Raw genomic sequence first — 16,500 nt, forward strand, 5'->3', positions numbered from 1 at the left:
TCGGTGTGTGATTTCCTACCCACAGGATGACTTGGCTGCAACCATTGGCTCCAGGATTAAAAATACATGGCTGCTTTCCTTAAAAAAACAGCGCCACCCTTGACGATGGGCTCTGCGTATTATTGCAGCTCAGCTCCAATTACTTCAATGGGGCTCAGTTGCAATACCAGATGCAACCCATGGTCAGAGGTGGCAATTTCTTAAAGAAAGCAGGCAGTTTTTTATTATTCTAGACAATCCCTTTAAGTCGAACATAAGTGTAGCTTTTCACTAATTTTTATATAGGCACCTACCTGGTGGGTTCATCAAAGAACATGACTGGGGGATTGTTCACCAGTTCTAGAGCAATCGCCAAACGTTTCCTCTGCCCCCCAGAGAGGCAGCCAGTCCTGGTGTCCGCACACGGCAACAATCCCAGTGCCGTCAGGATCTCCTTTACCTGAAATAAAAGTTTTACAATGATTCACATCTAACATATCTTTATCTATTGCACCTCTGTTTTTCTGACACAGAGCTCCAAATCTACAGCATAAACATGAATTTAGACATTTCAGATTCTTAATACCACCAACCACCACTAGAGGGAGCCTACTGCACACTGTGTAGACATCATAGAGCCTCAGAGCTCCCTCTAGTGGTGGTCGAAAGCAAAATTTTATCATACTCTATTGTTGCAAAAAAACAAATTTTCAGGAAAACAAAACTGATAGGAAATATTTAAAGAAATACATTTTGTTAAATTAAATTTACTTTAAATTAAAAGGATATTAAAGAAAAGCAAAACAAACTTGCCAAGTTGATCAGTTTTTATAATATGGCAATTCTTACATTATAATTATGAATGAAGAATATCCTTTCTATAGGTTCCAGTAGCTCTTATAGTACTCTTGTATTGTCATTATAGCTACAAACCAGAAACATCAGGATGATCGGTTCTATACGTCTCAATAGATGGTGCAGTATTGTAATCGAGGCTATTTTACTAATGAACCAGGAAGATTAGGATGATCTGGTCTATAAGTCTCAATATTGTTTAGTAAGAGCAGATAGGCCATAAAGTGTGAATTCCTATCCCACGAAGTGATGGCACAACACTAGGATATAATGCCACTTTATAATCGGTAAGGTCCCAGAGTTTGGGTCCCCAAAAATCAAAAAGTGATGACATATCCTGGTTATATACCATTATTTAATCATATGCAAATAATCCTTTCATAGAGAAACGAACAGAAAACTAGGAGGAGGAACCATCAGCAATTGTCAATTTACCCCTCTTTTAAGAAGTCACACCTCTCCGCACCCTTTTCCCCACCATCCTGAATAAAGAAATATCCCAGAATCACTGGATTCCCAGAATGATTGGTGAGGTTTGACAGGACACAGTATGATTCCCCCCACAAATCACCTACACAGTATGATGTCACCACAGTCACCCTACACAGTATAATGCCCCCAAAGTCCCCCTACACAGTATAATGCCCCCAAAGTCCCTCTACACAGTATGATGTCACCATAATCACCCTGCACAGCATAATGCCCCCAAAGTCCCCCTACACAGTAGGATGCCCCCAAGCTCCCTCTACACAGTATGATGTCACCATAATCACCCTACACAGTATAATGCCCCCAAAGTCCCCCTACACAGTATGGTGCCCCCAAAGTCCCCCTACAGAGTATGATGTCACCATAATCACCCTACACAGTATAATGCCCCCAAAGTCCCTCTACACAGTATGCCACTGTAGGTCCCCATACAACATGATACTCCCAAAGTCCTCCACACACAGTATGATAAACCTACAGTCCCCATGCACAGTATGATGCCCCCACAGTACCACACACAATTTGATGCCCCAAAGTCCTCCATACACAATATGATGTCCCCATAGCCCCCTACACAGTATGCCCTCACAGTCCCAAACACAGTATGATGCCGCCACATTGCCACACAAAGTATGATGCTCCCTATGTCCCACACGCAAAATTTGATGACCTCCACAGTCTCACCTACCCAGTATGATGCCCTGACAGTCTGACTCACGCATACTGTGATGCCCTCACAGTACCTCCTACATAGTATGATGTCCCCACAGTCCCACACAAACTGTAAGATGCCCCCATAATCCTCCACACACAATTTGATGACCTCCACAGTCTCACCTACCCAGTATGATGCGCTCACAGTCTGACCCACACACAGTGTGATACCCTCACAGTACCTCCTACACAGTATGATGTCCCCACAGTCCCACACAAAAAGTATGATTCCCCCATAGTCCTCCACACACAATTTCATACCTTTCACAGTTCTTTCTACACAATATGTAGCCCCCATAGTCCCCCCTTCCGCAAACACAGTATGATGCCCCGACGCAGACTTCACACTTGCCAGTCACATCCCTGCTTTCTGCTCCTGTTACTGAGCTGCTCTCTACTGCCAGTCAAGGTAATGCCTGAAGGTCTGTCATGATGTGCTGACGCTTCCTGGAGTCCATAGGTCTCCCTTTATTCCAGGAGTCTCCCAGGCATTTTAGAAGTATGGTCAAGTATGAGCTAGTGGGTAATGATAAGAATATGCTGTATACTATAACTTACCATTTCCCTCCGTCCCTCGTCTTTCTCTTGCAGCTTCAGGTGAGCAGAGACCTACAATACAATTCATATATGAGAGATATAAGGACGGCCTGTATCAGCATCACCCTCCCAGCGACACCATTCAATATAATATGGAGGATATATAATAAGAGTATAACAGTAATAATATGGTATTATAATGCTCAAAACCATAAGAATTAAAAATCAACACGCCCCATTGTCTCACGTTGTCTGGTTCTATAAAAGTCTTTTTTTCGGGATATGGGGGCCGTAATGGTCCCCACAGCAGGACCCCTCAAAATAAGTAAGTACAGGAGGATAAGGAGCTCTTCAAGGTGGACATCCTTTTTGGTCAACATATGCTAACAGGAAAAGCCCACAAGATGGTTCTGGAGTATTTAGAATTTTCTATGGCTGCTAAGTATAAGGTGACCCTCAGCACAGGAGCGGCATAAGAAGGCGGCCACCTGATGACCTGATCGTATATGTAGGGTTTGCCATTGAACTTACCATCATGGCCTCCTGTACAGTTAGATGAGGCAGCAACATGTCATCCTGCATGATGTAACAGGATACTTTCCGGAAGGTCCTCAAGTCACGAGGCTGCCCATTGATTAGAATCTCTCCCTTCATGCCAGTCTCTCTGGAAAACAGCAGAAAAAACTTGTATCAATGATGTCCCCTGCCTGTAATACCAGGTACAACATCGTAGACCCCTAAAAACAAAAGTCCAGACCGAAAATGTTTACTTTCTCTACAGCGCCCCCAGAGGTGAATTGAAGAATGGCATAGCTTCCATTGAAACCCAGTAGTTGTCTGTATAATGAATGGACATGCTTAGACCTCCACAGAAGAAGGCCCCAAATATGTGACCCCCATTTATTACGCAGCCTCCCCAGTACCTTCTGTATTATATTAGGATAAATTACATTATTCTCATTACTGACCTGTATCCTGCTAGTATGTTCATCAGCGTAGACTTTCCAGCCCCCGATGGGCCCATTATTGCTACAAGTTCTCCGCATCCGAATTTCCCAGAGATTCCTTTCAGCAAAGTTTTATAACCTGAGGAAAAAAGAAAATTAGAAACCATCAAAAATGTCCTGATGAAGCAGGCAACAGGCGAAACTTATGTAATGTCTACCACATCCATGCTATGACATAAGACTGCTGTAAAGCTTTTTTCTTTTTTTCTCTTGTATTCTTTAATATTTTTTGTGACAAATTCTTGAATTTTGAGCAAAATAAAAAATGCTTTATATTTAACCTTTTTTGCACCTCTTTTGAGCAAAAAGTCACACGTTCCATTAAAATGTCGTATACAACTCAAATTTGCAGAAAAAAAAAATTTCATACAAAAAAAATAATTCCTTGGGGGCGGGACAAAAGAACATTTCAGCAAAAATTTAGCAACTTTTCAAAAAAAATCGCCATTAATGATTCGGCCGCAGATATCTGGATAACAAAAATCAGGTCGACAATGACAAACAAACAAAAATAAAACCCAGATGAACAGGTCATCTTCCACGAAAAATTCCTTTTTCATCTGTGATTTTCCTTTGCATGTGTGACTGTATTATAATATGTCTAAAAAATAAAATAAATTGTCATGATCCGTTCCAGGGTTTATTAGTGTCTGCCCTTTTTGGACGGATCATGTCAAGGGTTAACTTTGCTCTGCCTCGTTCTGGGTTCAGGTTGGCTTTTTAGCTCCCAGGAATCTTGCTGGCAGTGTCAGCTATAGTTCTGTCTTCGGCTTGTGAACCTGACTCTGGAAACCCTTGGTTTGTCCTGCTGTGAACCCTGACTTGTCCTGTGTCTGTTGTCTCCCTCTGTCTGCCCTTTCCCTGCGTTTGTCTGTTCTACTTGATTCCCTGATTCTGATCTCCTGGCTTGGCTATTGACTCTGTTTGGATTTGTCCCTTTTGTACCATATTTTGCTCGTCCCGGTTTACTGATCTCTTGCTACGTCCTGACTATCCTTTCTGTTTTAATCCTTTTTGTACTGACGTGTTATCTTGTGCCCTGACTCGGCTTTTTCTGACTACTCTCTTGCCACTTGGTGGCATCTGTTCAGCTGCTCAGTGTGTGCAGTCTCGCTTCCCGATAAAGCTCCCCCTGGTGAAGGTTGCGCTGTACTGCACTGCAGCTGCATGACATAAATGAAAAATAAAAAAAAAATCCTTTTTCTGGAAGGATTTAACGAAAATTACAGAGAATCTGGTTGCTTGCATCGGCAGTGATCAGCTCTTATCTATAAAGGAACATAGAAAGCAGGTTTTTATTCTCTCTGCAGCTCCCCCAAAGGGAAGAAGAGGTACTACATGATGCTCATTGAAATCAGTGGGCAACAGATGTGTTGGGTCCTCCAGAGCGAAAAACAGTCTTGGTACAAATGTATGACTTTGGGTATTAGATGTAGGTTCCGAATTAGGGACTGTGTTCAATTAAAGGGGTTGTCTGGTTTAGGAAACTTGTTTTAATACAACATATTAGGAAAGTGAGGTAACAAGGAGATCCTCGTTTTTTGATGGCTAGAGTAGAGCACAGTTTCTCTCTCTCTCTCTGGAGGACCCATCTTGTCCATAGACAGCCCATTGATGTGAATAGACACTGTGTAATGCTTCATTTGCCCTGTGGGGGCACTGCAGGGAAATGTAATACTTACATGTTTCCCCACGGATTACAACTGATCGCTGGTGGTCCCAACAGAAACTCACTTTGTGATCAGCGAGGAACCTTCTAAAAAGTAGAGATTGCCCAAACCCCTTTAATTTTCAACCATTCCTTAAAGGCAACTTCCCTTTCCTATAAGACGCTATAGTGTAACAGTTGACTCCTTTCTCACATTAATTAACCATCAGAACACATGGAAATCCGGGATACAGGGAACGGCTCCCGTCTGAGCGGCTACACTAAATCCATTGTCCACATCACAGAAAGAGGCAAATATGTGTCCTGATAAACCCCCTGTACAGGATTTCCCCGGCGTCGCCGGCTTATGATCCGCCATTGTACTCTCATTATCCATTCGACGTCATGACAAAATAATGGAATAATTTGATGTCTTCTCTCAGGCAATAAATGGTTTCCATTCATCTCCTGTGGGGTCTGAGACAGAACATCAGTGTCCGGGCGATCGCCATGGCCGCTCTTCCAAAAGTTCCATGAGGGAATATTACTGACAGTTTTATTTATCAGAAAATATAGGAAATCCTTACTATAATACATTAATATTATTGTCTCATATTACCTATAAGTTTCCATATTATAGGGTGTAGGGAGGACAAGTACGGGGGTCTTAACTCTGGACTCGCAAAATTTTCCCTCTGTAGATATAACGGCTCCTGGTGTCACCAAACCCAGACTCCTCCATCTGAGAAGTGTGACCGTCACTGCACAGAACACGTCTCCTCCAGAGTCCAGTGGTGGCGGCTTTACACCACTCCATCCGACGCTCGGCATTGCACTTGGTGATGTACGGCTGCATGCAGCTGCTCGGCCATGAAGCTCCCGGCGGGGGCGCAGTGTTTATGCTGATGTTATACCAGAGGACGTCTGGACTCTCAGTTATGGAGTCAGCAGAACGGTGGCGACTTTTCTGCTCTTTGCTCTTCAGCAATCGGCCCCCACTCTGTAATGTTACGGGGTCTCCACTCTGTGGCTGAGTTGCTGCGGTTCCTTCCGCATCTCAATATTATCACTCACAGGTGATGAGGGAAGATTTAGGAGAGAATAAATGTGATGGACGGACTTGTTTCCCCGGTGGCTCCTATTACAGGACTGCGCTGGTATCAGTGAGCTCTGGACCACCGGCTGTTCTGTCACATGGTAGTAAAGGCAGACGGCACGGTGGGGGCGAGGGGCCAGAGGTTATACACCAGAGGTGAGGGGCCAGAGGTTATACACCAGAGGTGAGGGGCCAGAGGTTATACACTGGGGGAGGGGGCTGGACGTCATGCACCGAGGAGCAATGAGGCCAGACATACATCGGGGGGGGGGGGGGGGGGGGGGGTGGGGCGAGGGGCCAGAGGTTATACACTGGGGGGTGGAGGGGCAGAAGTTATAAACCGGAGGTGAGAGACTGGGGGTTAGAGATCAGGGATGAGGAAACAGGTTATACACCAGGAGTGGCGGGCCAGAAGTTATACACCTGGTGTGATGGGCTGGAGGATTAAACACCAGGGGGGGCGAGATGTTATACACTGGGGGCAAGGAGGCGGAGGTTATACACTGGGGTGGGAGGCCAGCGGTTATACGCTGGGAGGTGAGGGACCAGAGGTTATACACCGGGGGGCAGAGGTTATACACCGGGGGGTGGGGGGCCATAGGTTAGACACCTCACACCCTGCACCCCACACCATGCACCTCGCACCCCACATCCTGCACCTCCCACCCTGCACCTCGCACCCCACACCCACACCCTGCACCTCGTACCATGCACCCCACACCCTGCACCTCGCACCCCACATCCTGCACCTCCCACCCTGCACCTCGCACCCCACACCCACACCCTGCACCTCGTACCATGCACCCCACACCCTGCACCTCGCACCCTGCACCCCACACCCTGCACCTCGCACCCCACACCATGCACCCCGCACCCCATACCTTGCACCTCGCACCCTGAACCCCACACCCTGCACCTCACACCCTGCACCCCACACCATGACCTCGCACCCTGCCCCTCGCATTCTGCACCCCACACCCTACACCTCGAACCCCGGCAGCCGAATACTCCCTAAATGTTTCTTTTTTCCATTGTGCATTAAGTGATCAATAGACACTGCAGACCTCAGCTATTACTACAGGGTCATGTCCAGTATTGATTGGAGAGGACAATGTAGGTCACCGATCTATCACGGCCCGTCCATTAGACAGGGTGACTGGATACCAGACCCGGCCCATAGTCCCCAAGAACTGGATACAGCAAGTGAGTTATATCAGGACAAGCAGCAGTTATACAATAAAGATCATGTCATATCTGAGCTTCTATCAGGAGAAGGAAAGTGTCACATTGTACTGAAGAACTGCAAATAGATACAAAGATAGATAGATAGATAGATAGATAGATAGATAGATAGATAGATAGATAGATAGATAGATAGATAGATAGATAGATACAGGTGTTTCTCACTAAATTAGAATATCATCAAAAATTTAATTTATTTCAGTTCTTCAATACAAAAAGTGAAGCTCATATATTATATAGAGTCATTACAGAGTGATTTATTTCACGTGTTTATTTCTGTTAATGTTGATGATTATGGCTTACAGCCAATGAAAACCCAAAATTCATTATCTCAGTAAATTAGAATAATTAACAAAAAACACCTATAAAGGCTTTCTAAGCATTTATAAAGGTCCTTAGTCTGTTTCCGTAGCTCCACAATCATGGGGAAGACTGCTGACCTGACAAATGTCCAGAAGGTGTCATTGATACACTCCACAAGGAGGGGAAGCCACAAAAGGTCATTGCTAAAGAAGCCGGCTGTTCACAGAGTGCTGTATCCAAGCATATTAATGTAAAGTGGAGTGGAAGGAAAAAGTGTGGTAGAAAAAGGTGCACAAGCAACCGGGATAACCGCAGCCTGGAAAGGATTGTTAAGAAATGGACAGTCAAAAAATTTGGGTGAGATTCACAAGGAGTGGACTGCTGCTGGAGTCATTGCTTCACCACACACAGACGTATCCAGGACTTGGGCTACAAGTGTCACATTCCTTGTGTCAGCCACTCATGACCAATAGACAACACCAGAAGCGTCTTACCTGGGCCAAGGAGGAAAGAACTGGACTGTTGTCAGTGGTCCAAGGTGTTGTTTTCAGATGAAAGTATATTTTGCATTTCATTTGGAAATCAAGGTCCCAGAGTCTGGAGGAAGAATGGAGAGGCCACAATCCAAGCTGCTGGAGGTCTAGTGTGAAGTCTCCACAATCAGTGATGGTTTGGGGAGCCGTGTCATCTGCTGGTGTAGGTCCACTGTGTTTTATCAAGACCAAAGTCAGCACGGCCGTCTACCAGGACATTTTAGAGCACTTCATGCTTCCCTCTGCCGACAAGCTTTTTGGAGATGGAAATGTCATTCTCCAGCAGGACTTGGCCCCTGTCCACACGGCCAAAAGTACCAATACCTCGCCTGACCTTAACCACATAGAGAATCTATGTGTATTGTCAAGAGGAAGATGAGACCCCAGACCCAACAATGCAGACGAGCTGAAGGCTGCTATCAAAGCAACCTGGGCTTCCATAACCCCTCAGCAGTGCCACAGGCTGATCACCTCCATGCCACGCTGCATTGATGCAGTAATTGATGCAAAAGGAGCCGCGACCAAGTACTGACTGCATTTACTGAACATACATTTCAGTAGGGAACATTTCGGATTATAAAATCATTTTTCAAGTTGGTGTTATAAAGTATTCTAATTTACTGAGATAATTACTTTTGGGGTTTTCATTGGCTGTAAGCCATAATCATCAACATTAACAGAAATAAACATTTGAAATAGATCACTCTGTGTGTAATGACTCTATATATGAGTTTTACTTTCTGTATTGAAGAACTGAAATAAATAAACTTTTTGATGATATTCTAATTTTGTGAGATGCACCTGTAGATAACAGATAGATAATAGATATATGGATAATTCTTAGACTTTACACAGTCAGTATTTTGTACATGTCGTTGCTCTTCTCCTTCCCCATAGATTTCATGATCACACAGAACATTTTGCAGGGAGTCTACACTAAAAAACCTGTGAGTGCCAGGAGAGAAGTGAGGGATTGTGGGTAACAGAGGGGATAAGGGCCCGAGGCGTGTTCAGACCCTGACACTTTTTAATGAGCTCCTTCTTTTTCTGTTCTTTGACTTAAAAATGTCACTTTCTAACAAATACTGAAAATCTGTTTCCTGTATAAATGATTAATGTCAGCCTCAAATCCGAGATATTATTCAATGCGAAAATGAAAAATAGAAAACTTTCCTGAGATTTACATATAAAAAACGCTGACAGCTAGAACTTAGCGGATAACTCCACCCAGAAATGATAACACTTCTGGAGTTATCTTAGGTCTACTATGATGAGCATTCCTTTTCGGTTGGATGGATCCCCATTGATCAGATGTCCTTTTGCTAGGATCTCCAGTGATCAGCTGTAATGTGTAAGTGCTCCTTTTTCCTGCAGCACCTCCAGAGGAAAAATGAGGTATTACACCTGATCTCACTATTAGTAATTATGTAGCGCCCCAGAGACCTGGTCGTTGCAGTAACGTCGCTCCGCCACTAAGGGGAGTGATGGTACGTCTGATGGCACTAAAAGAGTTCACCTGACCAGGTATCACAGTCACACATTACACTTCACACTCCGGCCACCAGGGGGAGCAAAGGGTTCTATGTATTAGGCCACTCCTCACAATCTGGTAAAACTGGGGGCTGGATAGGAAGTTAGGGAGACGCTGACTGGGTTTTGCCCAGGTAACACCTAGTGAGAGAAGAGGTTGCTTGGGAGGATCCAGGGGGGTCCCTGTCAGGGGTGGGATCCTGACAGTGGCCTAGCGAATAGGACAGATCGTTACGGAGCCGCGCCTGCACTTCATTGCGGCGGCATCTTAAGAAAGGACACGAAGTGAAGTATATTGTGGAGAAGTGAGAAACAAGATCACAGCACAAAGGCGATAGAACCAGTAGGAGTCGTGCCCTGAGATTGTGGCAACATCCTACTGAGGCGTGTAGCCGGTGGCCGGAACGCCGAGGAAGTATTGGGCTCTACGCATTACTTCAAACCAACGGCAGGACAGTTAATTATAGGTTGGCTCCCTCACCTAAATCACCTAATGAAGACAACGGAGGCAATTGTGGGAGAGGGGGGTCTCTAGGGTCCCTATAAAATAACTCCACGCCTACCCCGTCATACAGGTGCGTCCTATCCATATCATCTGGGGGACGGAGAGAAAGAACATCAGAAACAGACACAGCAGTTGTGAGGACTATCCCGTGGTGCTCAGCAGGGAAGTACTACAACACCCAGGCGCTGGTAGGTAGGCTTCTGATTTCCACCTGCAAAGGGAACTCTGGATGTGCCTTCGGACCGGCCGGTCTCAGCCAGCCCTGTTAGCAGTGCTCTGGATTGTGGATGCCGAAGCCTTCAGTAAAGAGGTAAAGAGACTGCAACCCTGTGTCCTCGTTATTCACCGCGACCTGCACCATCACCACACACCACCACCTTTAAGTGGACGCCCCTTAGCAGGGTCAAGGACCGGGTCAGGCCACCATGACATCCCCAGAACCGAGAGACCCGGTACCTAGTGCCCCGCGGCCCTGCGTCTGGGGGAGCTCCAATTACATCTATATAATGACTGGACTTGCTGGTCCTTTGTAGCCTCACTTTACTCTAGTTAGAACATGAGGGTCTTGAACAATGAATCCCCTCTAACAATAGGTTATGTGGCCGGATCATACAGGCAGTGCCCAACTGGTCTGCATGATGAATATGCACTTCATGATTAGCCTCTATATGTAAATAAAAATGTTCCTGTTCACTGACAGCAAGCGCAGATTATGAAAATGTTCAGAAATTGAAGCACAAAGTGTATTACAAAACTGCAGAATTTTTCATCATATGGTGAACGACATTTATTTAGCTTACTGTAGAAAACCCCATAATTAATGATAATTGCTGAATGGCAGCAATTGCTTCACATCGACTTCTACTTCCCAGCACATACTGACAGCGTTTTCCAGACATCAAGGATAGGGGAAGCTCCTATTGACTTCAGCACCATCTATATAAATCCATTTGTAGTGAGCTCCCCCTAGTGGTGGTTGTATAATCTGTATGTAGTGAGCTCCCCCTAGTGGTGACTGTATATACCTGTATGTAGTGAGCTCCCCCTAGTGGTGGCTGTATAAATCTGTATGTAGTGAGCTCCCCCTACTGGTGGCTGTATAAATCTGAATGTAGTGAGCATTGTATCAAGTGTTGTATCCTTCTACATCTGTGGCTATTGCATATCTGTCAGAGATCGTAGTGAGTAATATTTGGACCCTCCCTCGATTCCTAAAGTAGATAATAAAAGAAAGAAAATGTTTTCACACGGGAGAGAAATGCAACAAAAAATGGTTTTATATTTAAGTGGGTCAGTGGTAATGGGTTCAGTGAGAAAAATGTGGAATATTTAATTCCATCTTTCTTTAATATGAATGAGACATTAGCTTGTGTTTAGCGGCACCGAGAAGCCTTAAAGGGACGGTACAATGGGCAGAAGCCGCTTAAAGTTGTTTTCAGGTTTAATGTAATTAAAAAAATCATTGGAAGTCGAAAACGTTTGCAACTTTCCAATCTACTTTTGGATTTATCTTAAGAGCACTGCTTGATGTCAGGGAATTGGAATATTCATCTTAGATCTATTAATCAGCACCACTAGCTAGAAGGGAGGAGAACTGGGGTAAAAGGCACACGCCGGGGCACCAACCAGCCACTTTGCCCCCATTAGGGTATTTAGGGTGAGGGCAGTAAACTCATCCTTTGCACTGGGTTACAGAGAGCCCAGTAGAGGGGCGATTACATTTCACAGCTGAGGGTTTGCTACAAATAATAAAAAAAGTAAAAAAAAAAAAGCACAAAAATTCAAAGCCGATTAGAAAATCGAACCATATGTCATCCTGATTAGTGACGTTATTTGGGGCATATTAACCCCTTCCTGACACATACTAAACAACTGCAGTGTATAAAACTTTATGAAGTCTTTTTTGGGGGGGGGGAGGGCTAAAAAAAAATCTGCGAAAAGTAAAAAAAAAAAAAAATATAGAAAAAACAATATGGCTGCCACTTGTAAAAGTATAAGGATGTCACAGACAGAATTTTAGGAGCTGGATAGAATTAAAAAATCAAGTTTCCAGTCCTGCGTGTACTGCTCCTTTAAAAACTGAAGTGTTTGACCTTCTGAACTATCAGTGAGGAAGGTGACCAACCTTTCACCACATGCAATCTATTGTTCTCTGTTATCAGCCATCAATGGAATGACTGACAGAAGCTTGGAGAACTATTACTTGCCCACCCTATCTATGATGTGAGCTCTCGTTATAACGCTCTGGCACTATCATAAGCTGCGGGCTGTATTGCACAGTGCCCCTCTGAGGTGCTGCATGCTGCGATCCCCCCGCTGAACCCGTCCTGATACGGTAGGATATAAACCGGTCTTTCTAGTTTCAGGAACAACAGATGATGACACCATGAATTCTGTCGGCTTTACAGAAAAACTTGAAGCCGGTCCAAATTTTTTAACTATTTGAGATCATGAAAAAAGGTACCATCTGGTCCAGTGTCTGTATTGTGGTGTCTGGTGTCTGTACGAAAGGAAATTAGAGGTTCTAGTCTGGGGTCTGTATATATTTAGGGAACCTGGTCTAGGGTCTGTGCTTGTTTATGGGGATTGGCCTGGGATTGGTATTTGTTTGGACATCTGGTCTGGGTTCTGTATCTATGTAATGTGCTTCACCTGGGCTTAGTATTTGTTTAAGGGTCTGGTCTCGGGTCTGTATGTAATTAGGGGTCTGGTCTCAGGTCTGTATATATTTAGAAGATCTGGTCTGCGATCTGTACTTGATTATGAGGATCGGCCTGGGATGTGTATTTGTTTGGGCATCTGGTCTGGGTTCTGTATTTGTGTAATGTGCTTCATCTGGGCTTAGTATTTGTTTAGGAGGTCTGATCTGTGTTCTGTATATTTTAGGGGTCCAGCCTAGGGTCTGTATTTAGAGGGTTTGGTCGGGGGTCTGCATTTGTTTAGTGCTCCAGCCTGGGGTGTGTATTAAGATAGTCAAATTGGGGGTCTGTAATTGTTTAGGTGCCCTGTCTGATAACTGCAGGTGTTTAAAGGGTCCAGTCGGGGTGGCTGCATTTGCCTGGTGGTCTAAAATAGAGTCTTAACCTTTTTGTTTAGGTTTCTCTTCTGAGATCTGTATTAATTTGGGGTTTCTGCTCTGGGGTCTATATTTATTTGATCTAGGGGTCTGTACTCATTATGGATGTGATGAGGGGTCTCATGTGCACTATTTGGGAATGGATTACCATAGGCTGGGGACCTGCGATATATATGGGGCAAAAGTTAGTACTCTGCTCCCCTGAGGTCCCATCCCAAACATGGGAGAGTACAATCTTAGCAGAGAGCTGTCCCCCGACTGTAGGAAGAGAGAACATAGCTGTGACTTCTATGGGACCCCTGGGGAGTGAGGACCCCAGATCTGATTAACCTTAGTGACAATTTGTACAGCTGTTACATTGTTACTACAGTCACACTTTTATTATTATTATTATCACAGTTTTGAACGCTCTAATACAGTTTGTGTGTCGATTTGTCATCATTTCCAATATCTCTGCTTGCTGCCAGTGAATGGTCACACTCTGGTTTACATCCATATTCTGTTCCAGTATATTGGCCAATGATTGCCTCTTTCTGCTTCTCCTGGCACATTTCCATCCTGAGCTCGGTGCAGTGATGACATCATGGTACGAGCTGGAAAGTGTCGGGCAGGCAGGTGGCAGCGTGCGGCCGCAGAAAGACTGCAATATTTTCATCTATTTTTAATATGAGACGGCGGCGTTCACAGCCTTCCCAAAAACTGCAAAATCTGACGTTCTCTGTTCACACGGATATGGAAAAAATCCTTAAAAGTTTGCACCTCTCCAATTTTCATTGGGTACACCTTGTCGATACTAGTGTTAGGGACCATCCTGATTGGGGACACCTTGTCGTTACTAGAGTTATTGTACTTCCTGATTGGGGGCACCTTGTCGTTACTAGAGTTAGGGACCATCCAGATTGGGGACACCTTGTCGTTACTAGAGTAAGGGACTGTCCTGATTGGCGCACCTTGTCGTTAGCAGAATTAGGGACCATCCTGATTGGGGGCACCTTGTCGTTACTAGAGTTATTGTACTTCCTGATTGGGGACACCTTGTCGTTAGTAGTAATAGGGACCATCCTGATTGGGCACCTTGTCGTTAGTAGTAATAGGGACCATCCTGATTGGGCACCTTGTCGTTAGTAGTAATAGGGACCATCCTGATTGGGGCACCTTGTCGTTACTAGAGTTAGGGACTGTCCTGATTGGGGAAACCTTGTCGTTACTAGTGCAGCGCCCCAGAGTCCTGGTCGTTGCAGTACTGTGGCTCCGCCACTATGGGGAGCTATGGTGCGTCCGATGGCACTGAAGGAGTTCATCTGATCAGGTATCACAGACACCAATACATTTCACAGCCGGGCCTCCGGGGGGAGCTAAGGGTGCTATTCATTAGGCCACTCCCCACCATAGTGGGTAAACTGGGGGTCAGGCAGGAAGTTAGATCAGAAAGCTGACTGGGTTGGAACCAGGCAACACCTTGTGGCAGAGGGTGTTGTAGGGGAAGAGACAGTAGGGTCTCTGTTAGGGGTGGGATCCTGACAGAGGCTTGGCAAACAGAGAGAACGTAGCGGGACCGTGCCTGCTCCGGGTAGCGGCGGTGCCCAAGAAAGGATTAGAAGAGAGATAGATTGTGCTGAGTGAGAAACGGGATCACGCAAAGGAGAAATACCAGTAGGAGTCGTGCTGTAAGATCGAAGCAACATCCTACTGAGGCGCACTACCGGTGGCCGGAACGCCGAGGGAGTAGAATAACATTCAGCTTCAAGCAATACTCCAAACAGCGGCAGGACAGTCAGTCTCAGGCGGGCTGTCTAACTCAAATCACCTATGAAGTCTTGGGAGGCAATTGTGGGAGAGGGGCGTCTCTAGGGTCCCGGAAGAACTCCAGGCCTACCCGTCAAACGGGTGCCGTTCCTACCCGAACCTCAGGGAGGGACGGAGGATTAGCAGAACATAATCTAATCGAGTTGTGAGGGAACACCAGAAACAGACACAACAGTTGTGGGGTACTTTCCGTAAGCACAGCAGGGAAGGACTACAACACATAGCGCTAGGGGGAAGGCACAGATTTCCTCCTGTGAAGAGAACTCTGGAAGTGTCATTGGACCGGCCGGACTTGCGCAGCCTGGTGAGCCGTATTCTGGACTGAGGACTCAGAGATCTTCAGTAAAGAGGTAAAGAGACTGCAACCTGGTGTCCTCGTTATTTACCGCGACCTGCACCCCACAACTGCACCGTTACAACACCACTTATTGCACTGGACGTCCCCCACTGACAGACAGGGCCACGGACCGGGTCTAGCCACCGTGACAACCCCAGAGCAGAGACTCAGAGGCCCGGCTCCGGGTACCCCTCGGCCCTGCGGCGGTGTGGGGGCGCTCCACTAGAGTTAGGGAATGTCCTGATTGGGGACACCTTGTCGTTAGTAGCATTAGGGACCATCCTGATTGGGGACACCTTGTCGTTAGTAGCATTAGGGACCATCCTGATTGGGGACACCTTGTCGTTACTAGAGTTAGGGACCATCTTGATCGGGGGCACCTTGTTGTTACTAGAGTTAGGGACTGTCCTGATTAGGGCACCTTGTCTTTAGTAACGACAAGGTGCCCCCAATCAGGACAGTCCCTAATTCTACTAGAGTTAGGGACCATCCTGATTAGGGCACCTTGTCTTTAGTAGAATTAGGGACTGTCCTGATTTGGGGCACCTTGTCGTTACTAGAGTTAGGGACCAACCTGATTGGGGACACCTTGTCGTTACTAGAGTTAGGGAACGTCCTGATTGGGGAAACCTTGTCGTTACTAGAGTTAGGGAACGTCCTGATTGGGGAAACCTTGTGGTTACTAGAGTTAGGGAATGTCCTGATTGGGGACACCTTGTCGTTAGTAGCATTAGGGACCATCCTGATTGGGGACACCTTGTCATTACTAGAGTTAGGGACTGTCTTGATTGGGGACACCTTGTTGTTAATAGAGTTATGGTACATCCTGATTGGGGACAGCTT

General features: G+C 45.7%; 1 protein-coding gene across 1 annotated transcript in view; it reads right to left on the minus strand.

Moving 5' to 3' along the window:
* Positions 1-16,500, minus strand: part of ABCG1 (ATP binding cassette subfamily G member 1) — a 59,042-nt gene that overhangs the window by 18,324 nt on the left and 24,218 nt on the right. Inside the window, exons 3-6 of the mRNA XM_077293822.1 lie at positions 3,543-3,660; positions 3,106-3,238; positions 2,596-2,646; positions 294-439 (exon numbers count right to left, since the gene is read on the minus strand). Coding sequence (XP_077149937.1) covers positions 294-439; positions 2,596-2,646; positions 3,106-3,238; positions 3,543-3,660 — 448 coding nt within the window. The remainder of the gene's footprint in view (positions 1-293; positions 440-2,595; positions 2,647-3,105; positions 3,239-3,542; positions 3,661-16,500) is intronic.

Source organism: Ranitomeya variabilis, chromosome 3 (genome assembly GCF_051348905.1).
Source record: "Ranitomeya variabilis isolate aRanVar5 chromosome 3, aRanVar5.hap1, whole genome shotgun sequence".
In the NCBI taxonomy this organism is placed as follows: Eukaryota; Metazoa; Chordata; class Amphibia; order Anura; family Dendrobatidae; genus Ranitomeya; species Ranitomeya variabilis.